This window comes from Thermobia domestica, chromosome 1 (assembly GCF_964235325.1).
Source record: "Thermobia domestica chromosome 1, izTheDome1.hap1.1, whole genome shotgun sequence".
NCBI classification, from domain to species: domain Eukaryota; kingdom Metazoa; phylum Arthropoda; class Insecta; order Zygentoma; family Lepismatidae; genus Thermobia; species Thermobia domestica.
The window spans coordinates 61,246,301-61,262,044 of NC_137454.1; the positions used below are offsets into that span (position 1 = coordinate 61,246,301).

At 36.6% G+C, this 15,744-nt stretch overlaps 1 protein-coding gene across 1 annotated transcript; it reads left to right on the plus strand.

Moving 5' to 3' along the window:
• Window positions 1–11,427: 11,427 nt before the first annotated feature.
• On the plus strand, window positions 11,428–12,315 carry LOC145684418 (uncharacterized). Its single transcript, XM_081756812.1, has one exon. It carries the CDS (start codon window positions 11,428–11,430, stop codon window positions 12,313–12,315), a length of 888 nt encoding a protein of 295 aa, XP_081612938.1.
• Window positions 12,316–15,744: the final 3,429 nt, after the last annotated feature.

Genomic DNA, 15,744 nt, shown 5'->3' on the forward strand with positions numbered 1-15,744 from the left:
CGTCTTGGTTGTTACGCAATGCACGATGAACACAATATACTTCACGTTTGTCAAGTCAAAATCGCCACTTACTAATAATTAAATGAAAAATATACTAATCATTAGTACTACGTTAGTACTGGTTAGTACTCCAAGCACAACGTTAGTACTCACACCCATATAAAGTTATTAACGAATTAAAGTGGCGATATTCACTTGACGTCAAGCCAGAATCGCCACTTTTGTAAATCTTCTCCAAATTATAAAAAACTAGTGTCAATCGTTAGTACTACGTTAGTACTGGTTAGTACTCCAAGCACAACGTTAGTACTCACAGCCATATAAAGTTATTAACGAATTAAAGTGGCGATATTCACTTGACGTCAAGCCAGAATCGCCAATTTTGTAAATCTTCTCCAAATTATACAAAAGTCGTGTCAATCGTTAGTACTACGTTAGTACTGGTTAGTACTACAAGTACAACGTTAGTACTCACACCCATATAAAGTTATTAACGAATTAAAGTGGCGATATTCACTTGACGTCAAGCCAGAATCGCCACTTTTGTAAATCTTCTCCAAATTATACAAAACTAGTGTCAATCGTTAGTACTACGTTAGTACTGGTTAGTACTCCAAACACAACGTTAGTACTCTTACCCATGTAAAGTTATTAACGAATTAAAGTGGCGATATTTACTTGACGTCAAGCCAGAATCGCCACTTTTGTAAATCTTCTCCAAATTATACAAAACTAGTGTCAATCGTTAGTACTACGTTAGTACTGGTTAGTACTCCAAGGAGAACGTTAGTACTCACACCCATATAAAGTTATTAACGAATTAAAGTGGCGATATTCACTTGACGTCAAGCCAGAATCGCCACTTTTGTAAATCTTCTCCAAATTATACAAAAGTAGTGTCAATCGTTAGTACTACGTTAGTACTGGTTAGTACTCGAAGCACAACGTTAGCACTCACACCCATATAAAGTTATTAACGAATTAAAGTGGCGATATTCACTTGACGTCAAGCCAGAATCGCCACTTTTGTAAATCTTCTCCAAATTATACAAAACTAGTGTCAATCGTTAGTACTACGTTAGTACTGGTTAGTACTCCAAACACAACGTTAGTACTCTTACCCATGTAAAGTTATTAACGAATTAAAGTGGCGATATTTACTTGACGTCAAGCCAGAATCGTCACTTTTGCAAATCTTCTCCAAATTATACAAAAGTCGTGTCAATCGTTAGTACTACGTTAGTACTGGTTAGTACTCCAAGGAGAACGTTAGTACTCACACCCATATAAAGTTATTAACGAATTAAAGTGGCGATATTCACTTGACGTCAAGCCAGAATCGCCACTTTTGTAAATCTTCTCCAAATTATACAAAAGTCGTGTCAATCGTTAGTACTTCGTTAGTACTGGTTAGTACTCCAAGGAGAACGTTAGTACTCACACCCATATAAAGTTATTAACGAATTAAAGTGGCGATATTCACTTGACGTCAAGCCAGAATCGCCACTTTTGTAAATCTTCTCCAAATTATGCAAAAGTAGTGTCAATCGTTAGTACTACGTTAGTACTAGTTAGTACTCCAAGCAGAACGTTAGTACTCACACCCATATAAAGTTATTAACGAATTAAAGTGGCGATATTCACTTGACGTCAAGCCAGAATCGCCACTTTTGTAAATCTTCTCCAAATTATACAAAAGTAGTGTCAATCGTTAGTACTACGTTAGTACTGGTTAGTACTCCAAGCAGAACGTTAGTACTCACACCCATATAAAGTTATTAACGAATTAAAGTGGCGATATTCACTTGACGTCAAGCCAGAATCGCCACTTTTGTAAATCTTCTCCAAATTATACAAAAGTAGTGTCAATCGTTAGTACTACGTTAGTACTGGTTAGTACTCCAAGCACAACGTTAGTACTCACACCCATATAAAGTTATTAACGAATTAAAGTGGCGATATTCACTTGGCGTCAAGCCAGAATCGCCACTTTTGTAAATCTTCTCCAAATTATACAAAAGTAGTGTCAATCGTTAGTACTACGTTAGTACTGGTTAGTACTCCAAGCAGAACGTTAGTACTCACACCCATATAAAGTTATTAACGAATTAAAGTGGCGATATTCACTTGACGTCAAGCCAGAATCGCCACTTTTGTAAATCTTCTCCAAATTATACAAAAGTAGTGTCAATCGTTAGTACTACGTTTGTACTGGTTAGTACTCCAAGCAGAACGTTAGTACTCACACCCATATAAAGTTATTAACGAATTAAAGTGGCGATATTCACTTGACGTCAAGCCAGAATCGCCACTTTTGTAAATCTTCTCCAAATTATACAAAAGTAGTGTCAATCGTTAGTACTACGTTAGTACTGGTTAGTACTCCAAGCACAACGTTAGTACTCACACCCATATAAAGTTATTAACGAATTAAAGTGGCGATATTCACTTGACGTCAAGCCAGAATCGCCACTTTTGTAAATCTTCTCCAAATTATACAAAAGTAGTGTCAATCGTTAGTACTACGTTAGTACTGGTTAGTACTCCAAGCAGAACGTTAGTACTCACACCCATATAAAGTTATTAACGAATTAAAGTGGCGATATTCACTTGACGTCAAGCCAGAATCGCCACTTTTGTAAATATTGTCCAAAGTATACAAAAGTGATGTCAATCGTTAGTACTACGTTAGTACCGGTTAGTACTCCAAGCACAACGTTAGTACTCTTACCCATGTAAAGTTATTAGCGAATTAAAGTGGCGATATTCACTTGGCGTCAAGCCAGGATCGCCACTTTTGTAAATATTGTCCAAAGTATACAAAAGTGATATCAATCGTTAGTTCTGCTTTAGTACTTTTTAGTACTCCAAGCACAACGTTAGTACTCTCACCCATGTAAAGTTATTAGGGAACAAAGTGGCGATATTCCCTTAACGTCAAGCCAGAATCGCCACTTTTGTAAATATTATTTAAAGTATACAAATGTGGTGTCAAACGTTAGTGCTTCGTTAGTACTGGTTAGTGCTTTCGAGCGGAAGGTTAGTACTCTTACCCATGTAAATTTATTAAGGAATTAAAGTGTCGATATTCACTTGTGAAGCCAGTATCTCCACTTTTTATAATATTGTTTAAGGTATACAAAAGTTGTGTCAATTGTTAGTGCTTCAAGTGAAACGTTAGTACTCTCATCGAAATGAAGTCATTAAACGAACTGAAGTGACGATATTGAAATAGTGTTAAGCTAAAATCGTAACTAAGGACATGCTTCTAGCGGACCAGAAACATTGGTGTTAGAATAATCTCCGTGAAGTAGTCTCCATAGGATCACTAATGATCTCTTCTAGTGCAATCGTTAGTGCTTCTAGATAAACACTACAAATTTTGTTAGTGCTTCACTATCAGTGTAGATATGGTCAATTATATTTCACGAAACTCCCCTAAGAAACACATTTAGAATTTTTCATGGGGTCAAATTTTTGACAATTCAAAAGTACTAATGATCTCTTCCAGTGCAATCGTTAGTGCTATTTAGAGCACGAACTAACAATACCAGTGTTACAATAGTTTGGATGCTAGACCCAGAAAACTTTGGTGGAGCTAACTTCACGTTAGCTCTTCCCCAGAAAGAACTAACGACGAAACCTAGTGCAGTCGATAATGTGTTGCTAGTAGAGATGCAAGGGCTCGAAAAAAATACCGGCTTTTTTGAAAAAAACTCGGTTTTTCTGCTTTGCTTTTTTGCTTGGGAAATTTTGGGCTTTTTTGAAAATTTTGCTTTACACTGATAAAGCAGACTTTGTTTCGCTTCTCTAAAAAAAAAAAAAAAAAAAAAAAAAAAAAAAAATAGTGGTCGACGCAGATGATAATAATATGAAACCTGAAAATAAACCATGATTTTCAAAAAGTTTTTTTTAAAATTCTTAGCATATTTACATTATGAATTCCAAAAAAATAACCAATATATGTAATAATATTTTAACCTCTTATACACAATAAGTACTTTAAAAAATAATACACAAATAAGTAGCAAAATTGTATGTAGTGTTTTTACTTCAAAATATCACACACCCTCTTTTTGAAGCAAAATAAAGAAAAACATGAGAGAAATCTGCACATCAAGAGCTTCGTTTCGGGTGGTTCTGTACATTCTTGAAATTTTTCAGTTTTAACTTTCATATACATTGTATGAATATTTCGAACAAATTTTTCACTGATTGTTACCACCTATCAGGTGCTTCGGATCTGCAAAATCGGTAAAGCTCCAAATTCTGTATACGTAATAGACGGTTCATCTGAGCGTGTGGTTTCCTAGGCTGTAGAATATATAACCGCCATCACGGTTTACCCAATGCTGAAGGTTTCTGAATTTTTAACAAGAAAATTCAACATATAGTTACGAAACTTTTTTTATATATATATATATAAAAAAGAAAACTATGGAATACATTTAAAAAGACTGGATGGATCAATCACTTTTCCAATTCACAAGAAAGATGTCAAATTTGGTTGTAATAATTATCGAGGCATTTCTCTTAACATTTTATTAATAAGATTGACCCCATACGCAGATGAAATTATTGGAGATTACACTGTTGAACAACGAAAATGTAAATTAAACCAAATCAGCTAATTCTTATTGATTTTGTGGTGCTGATCACGAATTTGAAAGTTATTTTCGAATATTAGTTCTACTTTTCGTTTTACAGGCATGTATAATAATAACGCTTTAAAAATAAATATATTGACTTTGTTTGGGGTAAAATGTTACACTGATCCGGCAACACTGGAGAAACTATATGAACGCTTGGTTTCATTGTGTTCCTTATCTCAGCAGTGTTCTGCTATTGTTAGAAAAGACAGGTTTAGTGCAGTTATCAGCGTTTTGGGTGTGACGTTTGTGTAGTGCAGGACATAAAAATACAACTACAAGTACGCAAAAATACTGGTATTTCGAATGTATATTTTTAAATAGTTGTCGGAACTTTTTCAAGTGACATTTTGAGGATTTCAATAAACAAAAATGCCGCGAAATTGTGTAAACAGTGCGGATAGCTTCTGCTACGTGTGTGGGGAAGTGACATTTTCCTCACAAAATCAGACTATAACACCACTAATAAGAAAAGCCTATCAATATTACTTTGGTTGTAAAATTGGAGACCAAGATAAATCTTGGGCACTCCACATTGTGTGTAACACTTGTGCCAGCAATCTAAGAAATTTGATTAATGGGAAGGGGCGCTCAATGCCTTTTGCAGTGCCCATGATTTGGAGGGAGCCAAGCGACCACATCAGAGACTGTTATTTTTGTATGGTTCCTTCCGTCAAGAAGGGAATTTCCACGAAGAAGAAGCGGGCCTTGATCTATCCTAACATTCCTTCTGCAATGCGCCCTGTTCCACATGGAGAAAGATTACCTGTTCCTGACCCACCTAAAGAATACGATCTTTTTTCTGATGATGATCAAGAAGTTGAAGCTCCTGAATCAAGTACTTCGAAGGACCCTACGTTTGTTGTAGAAGAACCTCCATGTGAACCACATAGACTTACTCAAGAGGAACTAAGTGATCTAATCAGAGACTTGGACCTCTCGAAAAGCAAAGCCGAAATTTTAGCGTCACGTTTAAAGCAATGGAATTTATTGCAGGAAAAAGTAAATATTTCAGTGTATCGGAATAAGGAGATGTTCACTTCATTTTTTACTATGGAAGACACACTTGTGGTATGTACAGATGTAAATGGTCTCATGAGGGCACTTAAAATTAATTACGAACCTACGGAGTGGAGGCTCTTTATAGATTCGTCCAAGGTGAGTTTAAAGGCAGTGCTCTTACGTATTGGAAATGAACTTCCTTCAATTCCTGTAGGTTACGCAGTTCATATGAAGGAATCTTATGAAAACTTGAAACGTTTACTTCAAGCCATTAAATATTACGATTTTCAGTGGCTCATTTGTGGTGACCTTAAAAAATAGCACTGTTGCTAGGTATGCAGTTAGGGTATACAAAGTACTGTTGCTTTATATGTGAATGGGACAGTAGAGATCGTGGATCTCATTACCGCAAAAGTGATTGGAGTACCAGAGAAACTCTTCAGCCGGGAGTGAAAAATGTGCAGCATGAACCACTGGTAGATCGTAACCGAATTTTGCTTCCCCCTCTACATATTAAATTAGGTCTTATGAAAAGTTTTGTTAAGAGCATGAACCAAGAGGATGAGGCCTATAAGTACCCAAGAGGACAATTCCTTCGATTAAGTGATGCCAAAGTTAAAGAGGGTGTTTTCATAGGGCCACAGATTAGGCAACTGTTCAAAGCTCACAAGTTCGACGAAATTCTCCAAGTTGAGGAGAAAGCTGCGTGGGAAAGCTTGAAGAGTGTTTGTTCACAGTTCTTGGGAAGACACCGAGCAACAAATTACAAACAACTGGTAGCAAAGTTGTTATTGTGCTACGAAAATCTTGGTTGCAATATGTCTCTGAAACTCCACTTTCTTCATTCACATCTAGACTTCTTTCCCGAAGATTGTGGAGCAGTAAGTGACGAACATGGTGAGCGTTTCCATCAAGATATTGCAGCCATGGAGAAGAGATATGAGGGAAAGTGGAGTTCTAACATATTGGCCGACTACTGTTGGACTATTGCAAGGGATGCTCCAGATGTAACCTACAAAAGGCAAGCCAAGCGAAGACGCTCAAAATAAAATAAACATAATCCTGTACAAGGAATCACTTGAAACTTTTGTCTACATTGCAGTGTAGTTCTTGCACAAAAAGGTATTTGTACATATTTTTCATGTTTTGATGTTAATACTGATTTTTATTACGGAATTGTTAATGTTTAACTTGACCACGGTTACTTTATTTTCTGTATCGCTGTGAAACTGGTATTTGCGCAATTTTGAAAAAGGAAGTACAAGGGTATAGAAAGCTATAGGTTAGGGTACTTCTTAACTCCCCAGCTTATCACATCACAGTGAAATAGATTAAAAAAAGTGAAATGTAGGTTTTTACAAGGATTTTGCTTAAATGTTCTATAAATATTAATACATTTCTATATATACAGTTACTGTTGTACAAGGGCGTTTTTTTCAAAACCTGAGCTAAGAAAATTCTTCTATTATCATTTCCTTTCATATTATGTTTAAATGAATGTAAAAATCGCAATTTCAAAGAATTTACATACTTTCGATCAAAATTTGTTGAACAGTGTTATCAGTGTGAATTTAGTCGAAATCGACCAGATATTTACCATTCGACTAATACTCGAAATGAAATGGGCATTCATTACCCAGTACATCAGCTGTTTATTGATTTTAGAAAGGCTTACAACTCGGTAAGGAGGGAAACATTGTACAACATTCTTACAGAATGTTTAATACCGAAAAAGCTAGATTTATTAAGTGTTTAAATGAATTTCAGAGTAAAGTTCGAGTAGAAAAATGCGAGCTTCCACGTCGAGATTGGCCTGAAACATGGATATGCGTTATCGCCGTTATTATTCACCTTTGTTTCGGAGTACGCTATAAGAAAAATCAAAGATAGGAACCAGGGCCTAGAGTTGAATGGTATTCACCAGGTTATGGTGCATGCTGATGATGAAAATCTGATAGAACGATCGAAAGAAATGCAGAGGCCTTATTAAACGCTTTCAGGGGCATGAGTAAATGCAGAGAAATCTAAATACAAGTAAGTTACGGTAAATAATGAATGCGTTAAAATATCAATTAATACTTTCGACACAGTGGATACATTCAGATATCTTGGATCAGTATTACCAGACCAAAATCATACCAACAAAGAAATTAAATGTCGACTGAAATCAGGAAATTCTTGTTATTATTCAGTTCAAAATATTTTGTCGTCGCGAAGTCTGTCAAGGAATTTAAAGCTTCAAATATATAAAATGATAATCATGCCTGTTATGCTTTATGGTTGTGAAACATGGTCGCTTACGCTCAGGGAAGAACGCAGACTGAAATTATTTGAGAATAAAATTCTGAGACGAATATTTGGACCCAAGAGGAACGGGAATGGGGAATGGCGGAAACTTCATAAGGAGGAACTACATAATTTTGTACCAAACATCGTTAGTCATCAACTCTAGGAGGCTCAGATGAGCAGGTCATGTAGCCAGAATGGAAGAAAGTAGGAACGCTTTCAAAGTTTTAACTGGAAATCCAATCGGGAAACGTCCATTAGGAAAACCTAGGCCCAGATTGGAGGACAATATTAAGATGGATCTAGCAGAAATAGGACTACAGAGTAGAAACTGGATTGAATTGGATAAGGACAGAAGTCAATGGAGAGCTTTTGTGGCCACAGAGAAAGAGAGAGAGAATACATTTAAGTTAAGCACAACTGCACAACAAACATGAGTGAGTGGTTAGCTTTCACGCTTCTACCGTGAAGTCCGGGATTCAACCCCGCATTCGACCATTTTGACAAAAGTTTTTTTTAAATTCCATCTGTGAATGTAGAGATAGTGCGTGTACTGTGAGTCCTGGCCGACTTACTTTCTAATCGTTTTTAAATTTTTGTTATTATTAATTACCAGCAGTGATGGGTTTGCGAAGAGGGTTAGGGTGGGGATGTCTTTCGGATTGAAACCTCTACCCAGAAATTAGGGAATTTCTAAAACAAACTAAATATTAGTTTTGCCTTTACTCATAAACTTCAAGCTGTTCTCAAATAAAAAAATAAATAAAAAAAAGGAATTTTTAGAAAAACTAAGCATTAATAAGAAAAGCCACTCCCAAAATACTTTTCTAAATCCGCCAATGATTATCAGTATAAAATGGTCTTCAAGGTTGTATCTGGAAGATTATAGCTCAATATACAAACGAAACGAAATATTTGTTATGCCTGTACTCATAAACGTAAGCTCCTCTTAAATAAAAGTTAGGAATTTTCATAAGAACCAAATATTATTTAGAAAAAACCCTCCCAAATATTTTTCTAAATCCGATACTGATTATTTCCATCAAATGGTATTCAAGGTTGTGTACGGAAGATTATTGTTACATCATTGCACAGCTACAGTATAACGGAAACGTGGAAGTACGCTCTGACAGACATATTGAAAAACGTACGCTCTGATGGATATATTGAAAAACATACGGTGTAAGTTTAATTATGTGCTAGAAGCTAGAGCACTAAGCTCTAAGAAGTGAAACACTTATGACTAAAAAGAAATTATCTAGAGAAGAAAAAATGTCGATAATTCAGAAGTTAAAATAAAGTTAAATAGCTTCTAAAATTGCCCTCAAATACTACGTACTTTATGTTTATTTTAATTCATAAACCATGTGCTCCATCCATCATGATGGTGAATTCAAGAGCGAAATATGGCATTCAGGTCATGGAATCATATTTAACTTTAAAGTATACTAAAAGAAAGCTATTTAAACAGAAAAATCATGAAAATGAAAAAAGCAAAAATTTCCAAAATTCTCGTTTTTTTCCCCCAAAAAAACCGGCTTTTTATGTGCAAAAACCATCGATTCAAAAAAGCCGGCTTTTTTGCATCTCTAGTTGCTAGTGCTTCTAGGAAACACCAATATTTTCGTTAATTCTTCTCTACTTGTGTAGATGTGGGCAATTGTATATGACAAACTCACATAAAATACATGAGGATTTTTTACTGGGTCAAATTGTCGCCAAATTAAAGAAAAAAGCTTTTGGGGTCTAAATTCACGTTAGCTTCTCCCCAGAAAACACCAACGATAATCCTACTGCAATCGATAGTACATCGTTAGACAACATTAATAGTTTCGTTAGTACTTCTCTATTAGTGTAGATATGGCAAATTATATGTCACTAAACTTTCATAAGAAATACATAGGGAAGTTTTCATTTTGTAAAATTCTCGCCAAAGGACCCTGTGTAAGCTCTCGTCAAAAATAAAAGTTCTATTTGCCTCGCTTTTTTTGCTGTATTCCTATAGATATAAAGGCAACTCCTCAGGAAAAATATATTTCGACAACACTGATAAAGATTTCAAGAAAGTAGGGCCAAATTACCGCAAATGTTTATAATGGAATATATGGGAAACTACATGTCATATTCGGATTTTTGTAGGTACCGTCCACAACTCTCAGATCAATGATTTGCATATATGATGTGCACAAGACTACGGGGCAAATAATAGGTAGAAACGAAAATGGTGTTATGTTTCCTTTGGCTGATACAGGGTGTTAAAATTGGGCACCATCTGGTAGTTTAATATACTGTATGGGAGAGAATTTGGTGGTTGGGAATTGTATTACGTACCATCAGAGCCTCCGAAATGCAGATCAAGATGATGTGGTGTTCCTCCCGAAGGCAGGGTTGAAACCCGAAGGTCCCTGGGCAAGGTGAACCCACGATGGTTTGTCATTGCCTGCCATGAGATGATGACGTCCGAAGGATGAAACCTACAGTTGAATAAGGGATCCGGACTTCCTCTGTCCCCACTGGGAATCGAACCTGAGATCCCTTGATTACAAGGCGAAGAGCTTATCCATTCATCCTCCAGGAACATATTCTGACAAATAAGACCATTGTCATATTATGATGTACAGCAGGGTAAGGGGCAAATAGTTGAAAACGTCAGTGGCATTATGTTCTGTTTGACCGATCTGGACGTTTGAGGTTGTGTATATGCAAACATTCGCTTCATATTCGCTATCTGTATGTTGCGAGGCTGCCTCTATCGAGGGAAGTACAGTAGAAGCGTCATTGTGGAGATGTTGGTTTCTGTAGAAGCTTACTCGTCTTTAATGACTGCAAGTAGGTGGCGATCGATTCGTATGTTGTGCCTACTTCATTGTGCCTGCAAGAAGTTGCAATTCCTGCATGCTTTCGTCCAGTGACTTTTGTTGTTCTGTTTCTCGCGACATTTATGCGAACTTTGTTGTTGTGTACTATTTGGTGTTATTTTCTGGTAGGTTTCGCCAGTATGGAAACGTGTAATGCAAAAGCAATATTATTCATTTCAAAACAATTTGGTGATGTGTGTGACAAATAGCTTCCGATGGAAGCACGGATAAACATCGGCAATGTTCCGTGTGCAAACTATGGTTTAGAGGGCAAAGAAAGCGCCCGGTGCGTGGAAGTGAGTTCTTACAAGCGGTTAGTTACATGCGTGGGAACGAAGGTAAGTCATTCTAGTGCTTCGGTCCATCAACAGTACTATGTACAACATGCTACATAAAGGCAAGTTCTTCTGTGAGAAGTGTGCAGAAACAACCAGAAATGGGTAGTCAGAGATCGGATCTCAACGTTGAAGATACGTCAACTGTGCCTATGCACATGAAGGTAAACCTCGCAGAAATTCCTGAAGAACCGTTAGTAGTATTCACGGGATTGAACAATGAACAGTTGACTGCTGTGCAGCTTCTGTGACACCTTACATAACAGTAGTGTTACAAGCGTTGAAACCAGACTGGGCATGTTGTTAATGAAACTCAGGCATGATCTTTGTAATGACTTTCTGGGAGCAATATTTGGATATCCATGCCACGTAAGTGTGTCAAATGCATTGAAATCAGTCAGACAGGCTTTGATGAGGCAGTGTGTACCGTCCGTATTGGGTCCAAAGCATTTATCTCGTTCGTTTCTTCTGAACAAGGTTCCAGCTTGGACCCGCAAACTTTATGGGGTAGGGGATGACAAGCTGGTTTTAGTCTTTGACGGAACATACATTTACACCGAAAAATCGACGAACTACACTCTGCAAAGGCGTCTCTATAGTATGCAAAAAGGACGTCCGTCAGTGAAACCCATGATGATCGTTACACCCAGTGGGTACATTGTCGACATTCTTGGTCCATTTGTTAGTGTAAATAATGATGGTAGTATTACTAACTCTATGTTCGCCAATACCACAAATGGTTTAAACCAGCTCTTACAACCAGGGGACTGCGTTTTGGTTGATAGGGGATTCCGAGATTCCATGACGGTGTTGGAGGAGGCGGGGATCATTGCGAAAATGCCATGTCTTTTAGAAAAGGGAAAGAAGCAGCATGACTGCCTGGCTGCAAACCAATCCCGTATTGTCACAAAGGGCAGGTGGTGTGTAGAAGCGAAAAATGGCCATCTCAAAATGAAATACAAGATGTTTAGGAATAGAGTTCCAATTGCGACTCTTCCCTACTTACGCGAGTATTTACTCATTGCAGGTGCCTTAGAGAATCAGTTTGCGCTTCCATTGACCAACGATGCACCAGAAAAGTCTGACGAAAGTATTGAAATCTTATCACGTTCTCGTTTAACAAACGAACTACAAAAGAAACTACAGACATCCGGTGATATTGACAAACGCTCAGCAAAGATTTAGGAACCGTGTGGCGGATCGTCAATTACTGACTTCCCTCGATTGACAGAAGAATACTTATTCAAAATCACGCTTGTAATTTATCAAATCCAAAATACTCACGCATATGCAGCAGAGCACATGAAATCTGTTGGTAGTTTTTCACTGTTCCATTTTCATATCACTCCACACATCCTGAGGTTTAAAATTCAATCTCGACATGTACAGAGTTTGCAGTACACACTTTTCATTAAATATGATCCAGAAAAATCAGGAGCAGCCGACGCTATTCTTGGATGGTACTGCAAATGCCCCAGTGGAGCTCGTGTTCTCGGATATTGCTCGCATGTGGCTTCCGTTCTTTGTTATCTTGGTGCTACTCGTTGTGAAACTGTTCATTTTCCAGCTTCGCACCTAAGTGGTATTTTTCTCGACACTAAGGACATACACGGTAATGAACAAACTCCATGGCTCTGGATAAGTAGAGTAACAAATAAAACACAGTTCTGACCAGAGCAGAATGAAATATATTAAAATCTATACTTACAATGTGTTACTATACTTACAAAAAAAAAATCATTGTAAGTATAGTTTTTAATATATTTCATTCTGCTCTGGTCAGAACTGTGTTTTATTTGTTACGGTAATGAAGATCCAGGCATGACTTAACTTTGGTTATAAAGAAATCTGCTGCACATTTTGACCACTAATCGTGGTGTTGTCATTCACATCTACGGACAATATTGTCCAATCCCATAGAATTTAACACTTTGTGATCTTTATGTTTCCGACGCCTTATTTGTGTGTCTATGTATGTGTGTGTATCGGTGAGTGTGTGTGTGTGTGAAACAGACCCAAACACTTTCTTTTCTGCCTATTTCGTAATATTAAATATCATAATATGACAAAGGTCTTATTTGTAAGATTGTGTCACCGGTGGATGAATGGATAAGCTCTTCGCCTTGTAATCAAGGGATCTCAGGTTCGATTCCCGGTGGGGACAGAGGAAGTCCGGATCCCTTGTTCAACTGTAGGTTTCATCCTTCGGACGTCATCATCTCATGGCAGGCAATGGCAAACCATCGTGGGTTCACCTTGCTAAGGGACCTTCGGGTCACAGCCCTGCCTTCGGGAGGAACACCACATCATCTTGATCTGCATTTCGGAGGCTCTGATGGTACGTAATACAATTCCCAGCCACCAAATTCTCTCCCATACAGTCTATTAAACTACCAGATGGTGCCCAATTTCAACACCTTGTATCAGCCAAAGGAAACATAACACCACTTTCGTTTCTACCTATTATTTGTCCCGTACTCTGATGCACATCATATATGCAAATCATTGATCTGAGAGTTGTGGACGGTACCTACAAAAATCCGAATATGGCATGTAGTTTCTCATATACTCCATTATAAACATTTGCGGTATTTTGGCCCTACTTTCTTGAAATCTTTATCAGTGTTGTCGAAATATATTTTTCCTGAGGAGTTTCCTTTATATCTATAGGAATACAGCAAAAAAGCGAGGCAAATAGAACTTTTATTTTTGTCGAGAACTTACACAGGGTCCTTTAAAAGCACTAATGGTCAATTAATTCTAGTGTAATCGTTAGTGCTTTGTTAGTACGTGCTAGTGCATCAACTCCAAACATTAGTGCTTCTCATTGTGGATGGTTATATGGGAAGGCGCAAGGTGCACCCACTAAATTTTATCTTCTAGTGTTCATACTGTTGAAGGACTAATGTTGGAAGTTGTGCAATGAAACCAAATGTAGTCACTGTGATTTTAAGTTTGGCGGGAATTTTACAAAATGAAGAATTCCATTATGTCTAAAGTTAACTTCATCCACATCTCAAATACTACTAAAACTTTTCACATGGTTAATGCTACGTTCGTACACTAAGCACGAACGTTACTGCTATGATAGTTTAGAAGTTATTAAGTAGTAACACGGGCGGGGCTAACTTTAGATTTTTCAACTCTTATTCAATTTTATAGTAATTGTGCAATAAAAGTGGTACAAACGCCAGCGGTTAGTGCGTTCTTAGAGCTCTATAAAACACTAAACACTAATGTTAATGCTATAATAGTTTAGAAGTTATTAGAGAATAACTCGATTGGAGCTAAATTTATATTTATCGAATTTTACAATAACTATCCCGTAATGGTAAGATAAACGTCAGATTTTAGTGCATCGTTAGTGCTTCCCGAAACACCAAGTACTAAAGTTAGGACTATCATGGTTTAGGTATTATATGTGAATAACTCACTCGGGACTAAATTTAAATTTATTGAATTTTACAATAATCGTCTCATAGAATTGGGATAAACGTCAAAGATTAATGCATCGTTAGTACTCAAAAACACTAAGCACTAACGTTAGTGCTATCGTAGTTTAGGAGTCATTAATGAATAACTCAGGCATGACTGAATTTAAATTTATCGAATTTTACACTAATTTTTCGAATTTTGCACTGATTTTGATCTATGAAAGCACTGATGTTATTTCTTGGTGTTTTGGGACTCAATAACGATGCACTAATTATGATGTCTGTTCCATCTTTGAGAGAACAATTATTGTAAAATTCGATAAATTTAAATTCTATCCGTCCGAGTTATTCATGAATAACTCCTAAGTTAAGATAACATTACCGTTAGTGCTTAGTACTTTTTGAGCGCTAAAGATGCACTAATCTCTGGCGTTTGCACTAATCTTTGAGGGACAATTATTGTAAAATTTGAAAAATTTAAATTTAGCCCCGCGCAAGTTATTCACTATATCCCTTACACTATATCACTAACGATAGTGCTTAATTTTTATGGAGCACGAACAATGCACTAACCACTAATATTTGTCTCATTTTTGTGACAACTAGTGAAATATTGCGTTAAAATTTTAAAATCTAAAGTTAGCCCCACTCAAGTTATTCAATAACTTCTTAACTATTATAACACTATTATAACACTATATATTATTCATTAATAACTCCTAAACTATGATAGCAGTAGCGTTAATGCTTTGTGTTTTATGAAGCACTAACGATGCACTAATTTTTAGCGTTTGTTCTACGTTTGTTGGACAATTATTGTAAAATTCGACGAATTTAAATTTAACCTCGAGTGAGTTATTCACATATAATTCCTAAACTATCATAGCACTAACTTAGTGCTTGGTGTTTCAGGAAGCACTAATGATGCATTAAATCCTGACGTTTATCCTACCTTTGTGGGATAATCATTGTAAATTTCGATAAATTTAAATTTATTTCCTAAATCTATTTCCTATAATATAAATTTTTATATTAGTAATTTCTAAACTATTACAGCACTAACTTTAGTGTTTAGTGCACTATCGTAGCACTAGTCATGTGAAAATATTTAGTAGCATTTGAGATGTGGATGGGGCTAACTTTAGACACGTGGAATTTTTCATTTTGTAAAATTCCTGCC

Excerpts from the sequence above, each read along its gene's own strand:
- LOC145684418 (XM_081756812.1), top strand. The coding sequence starts at position 11,428 with ATGTTGTTAATGAAACTCAGGCATGATCTTTGTAATGACTTTCTGGGA.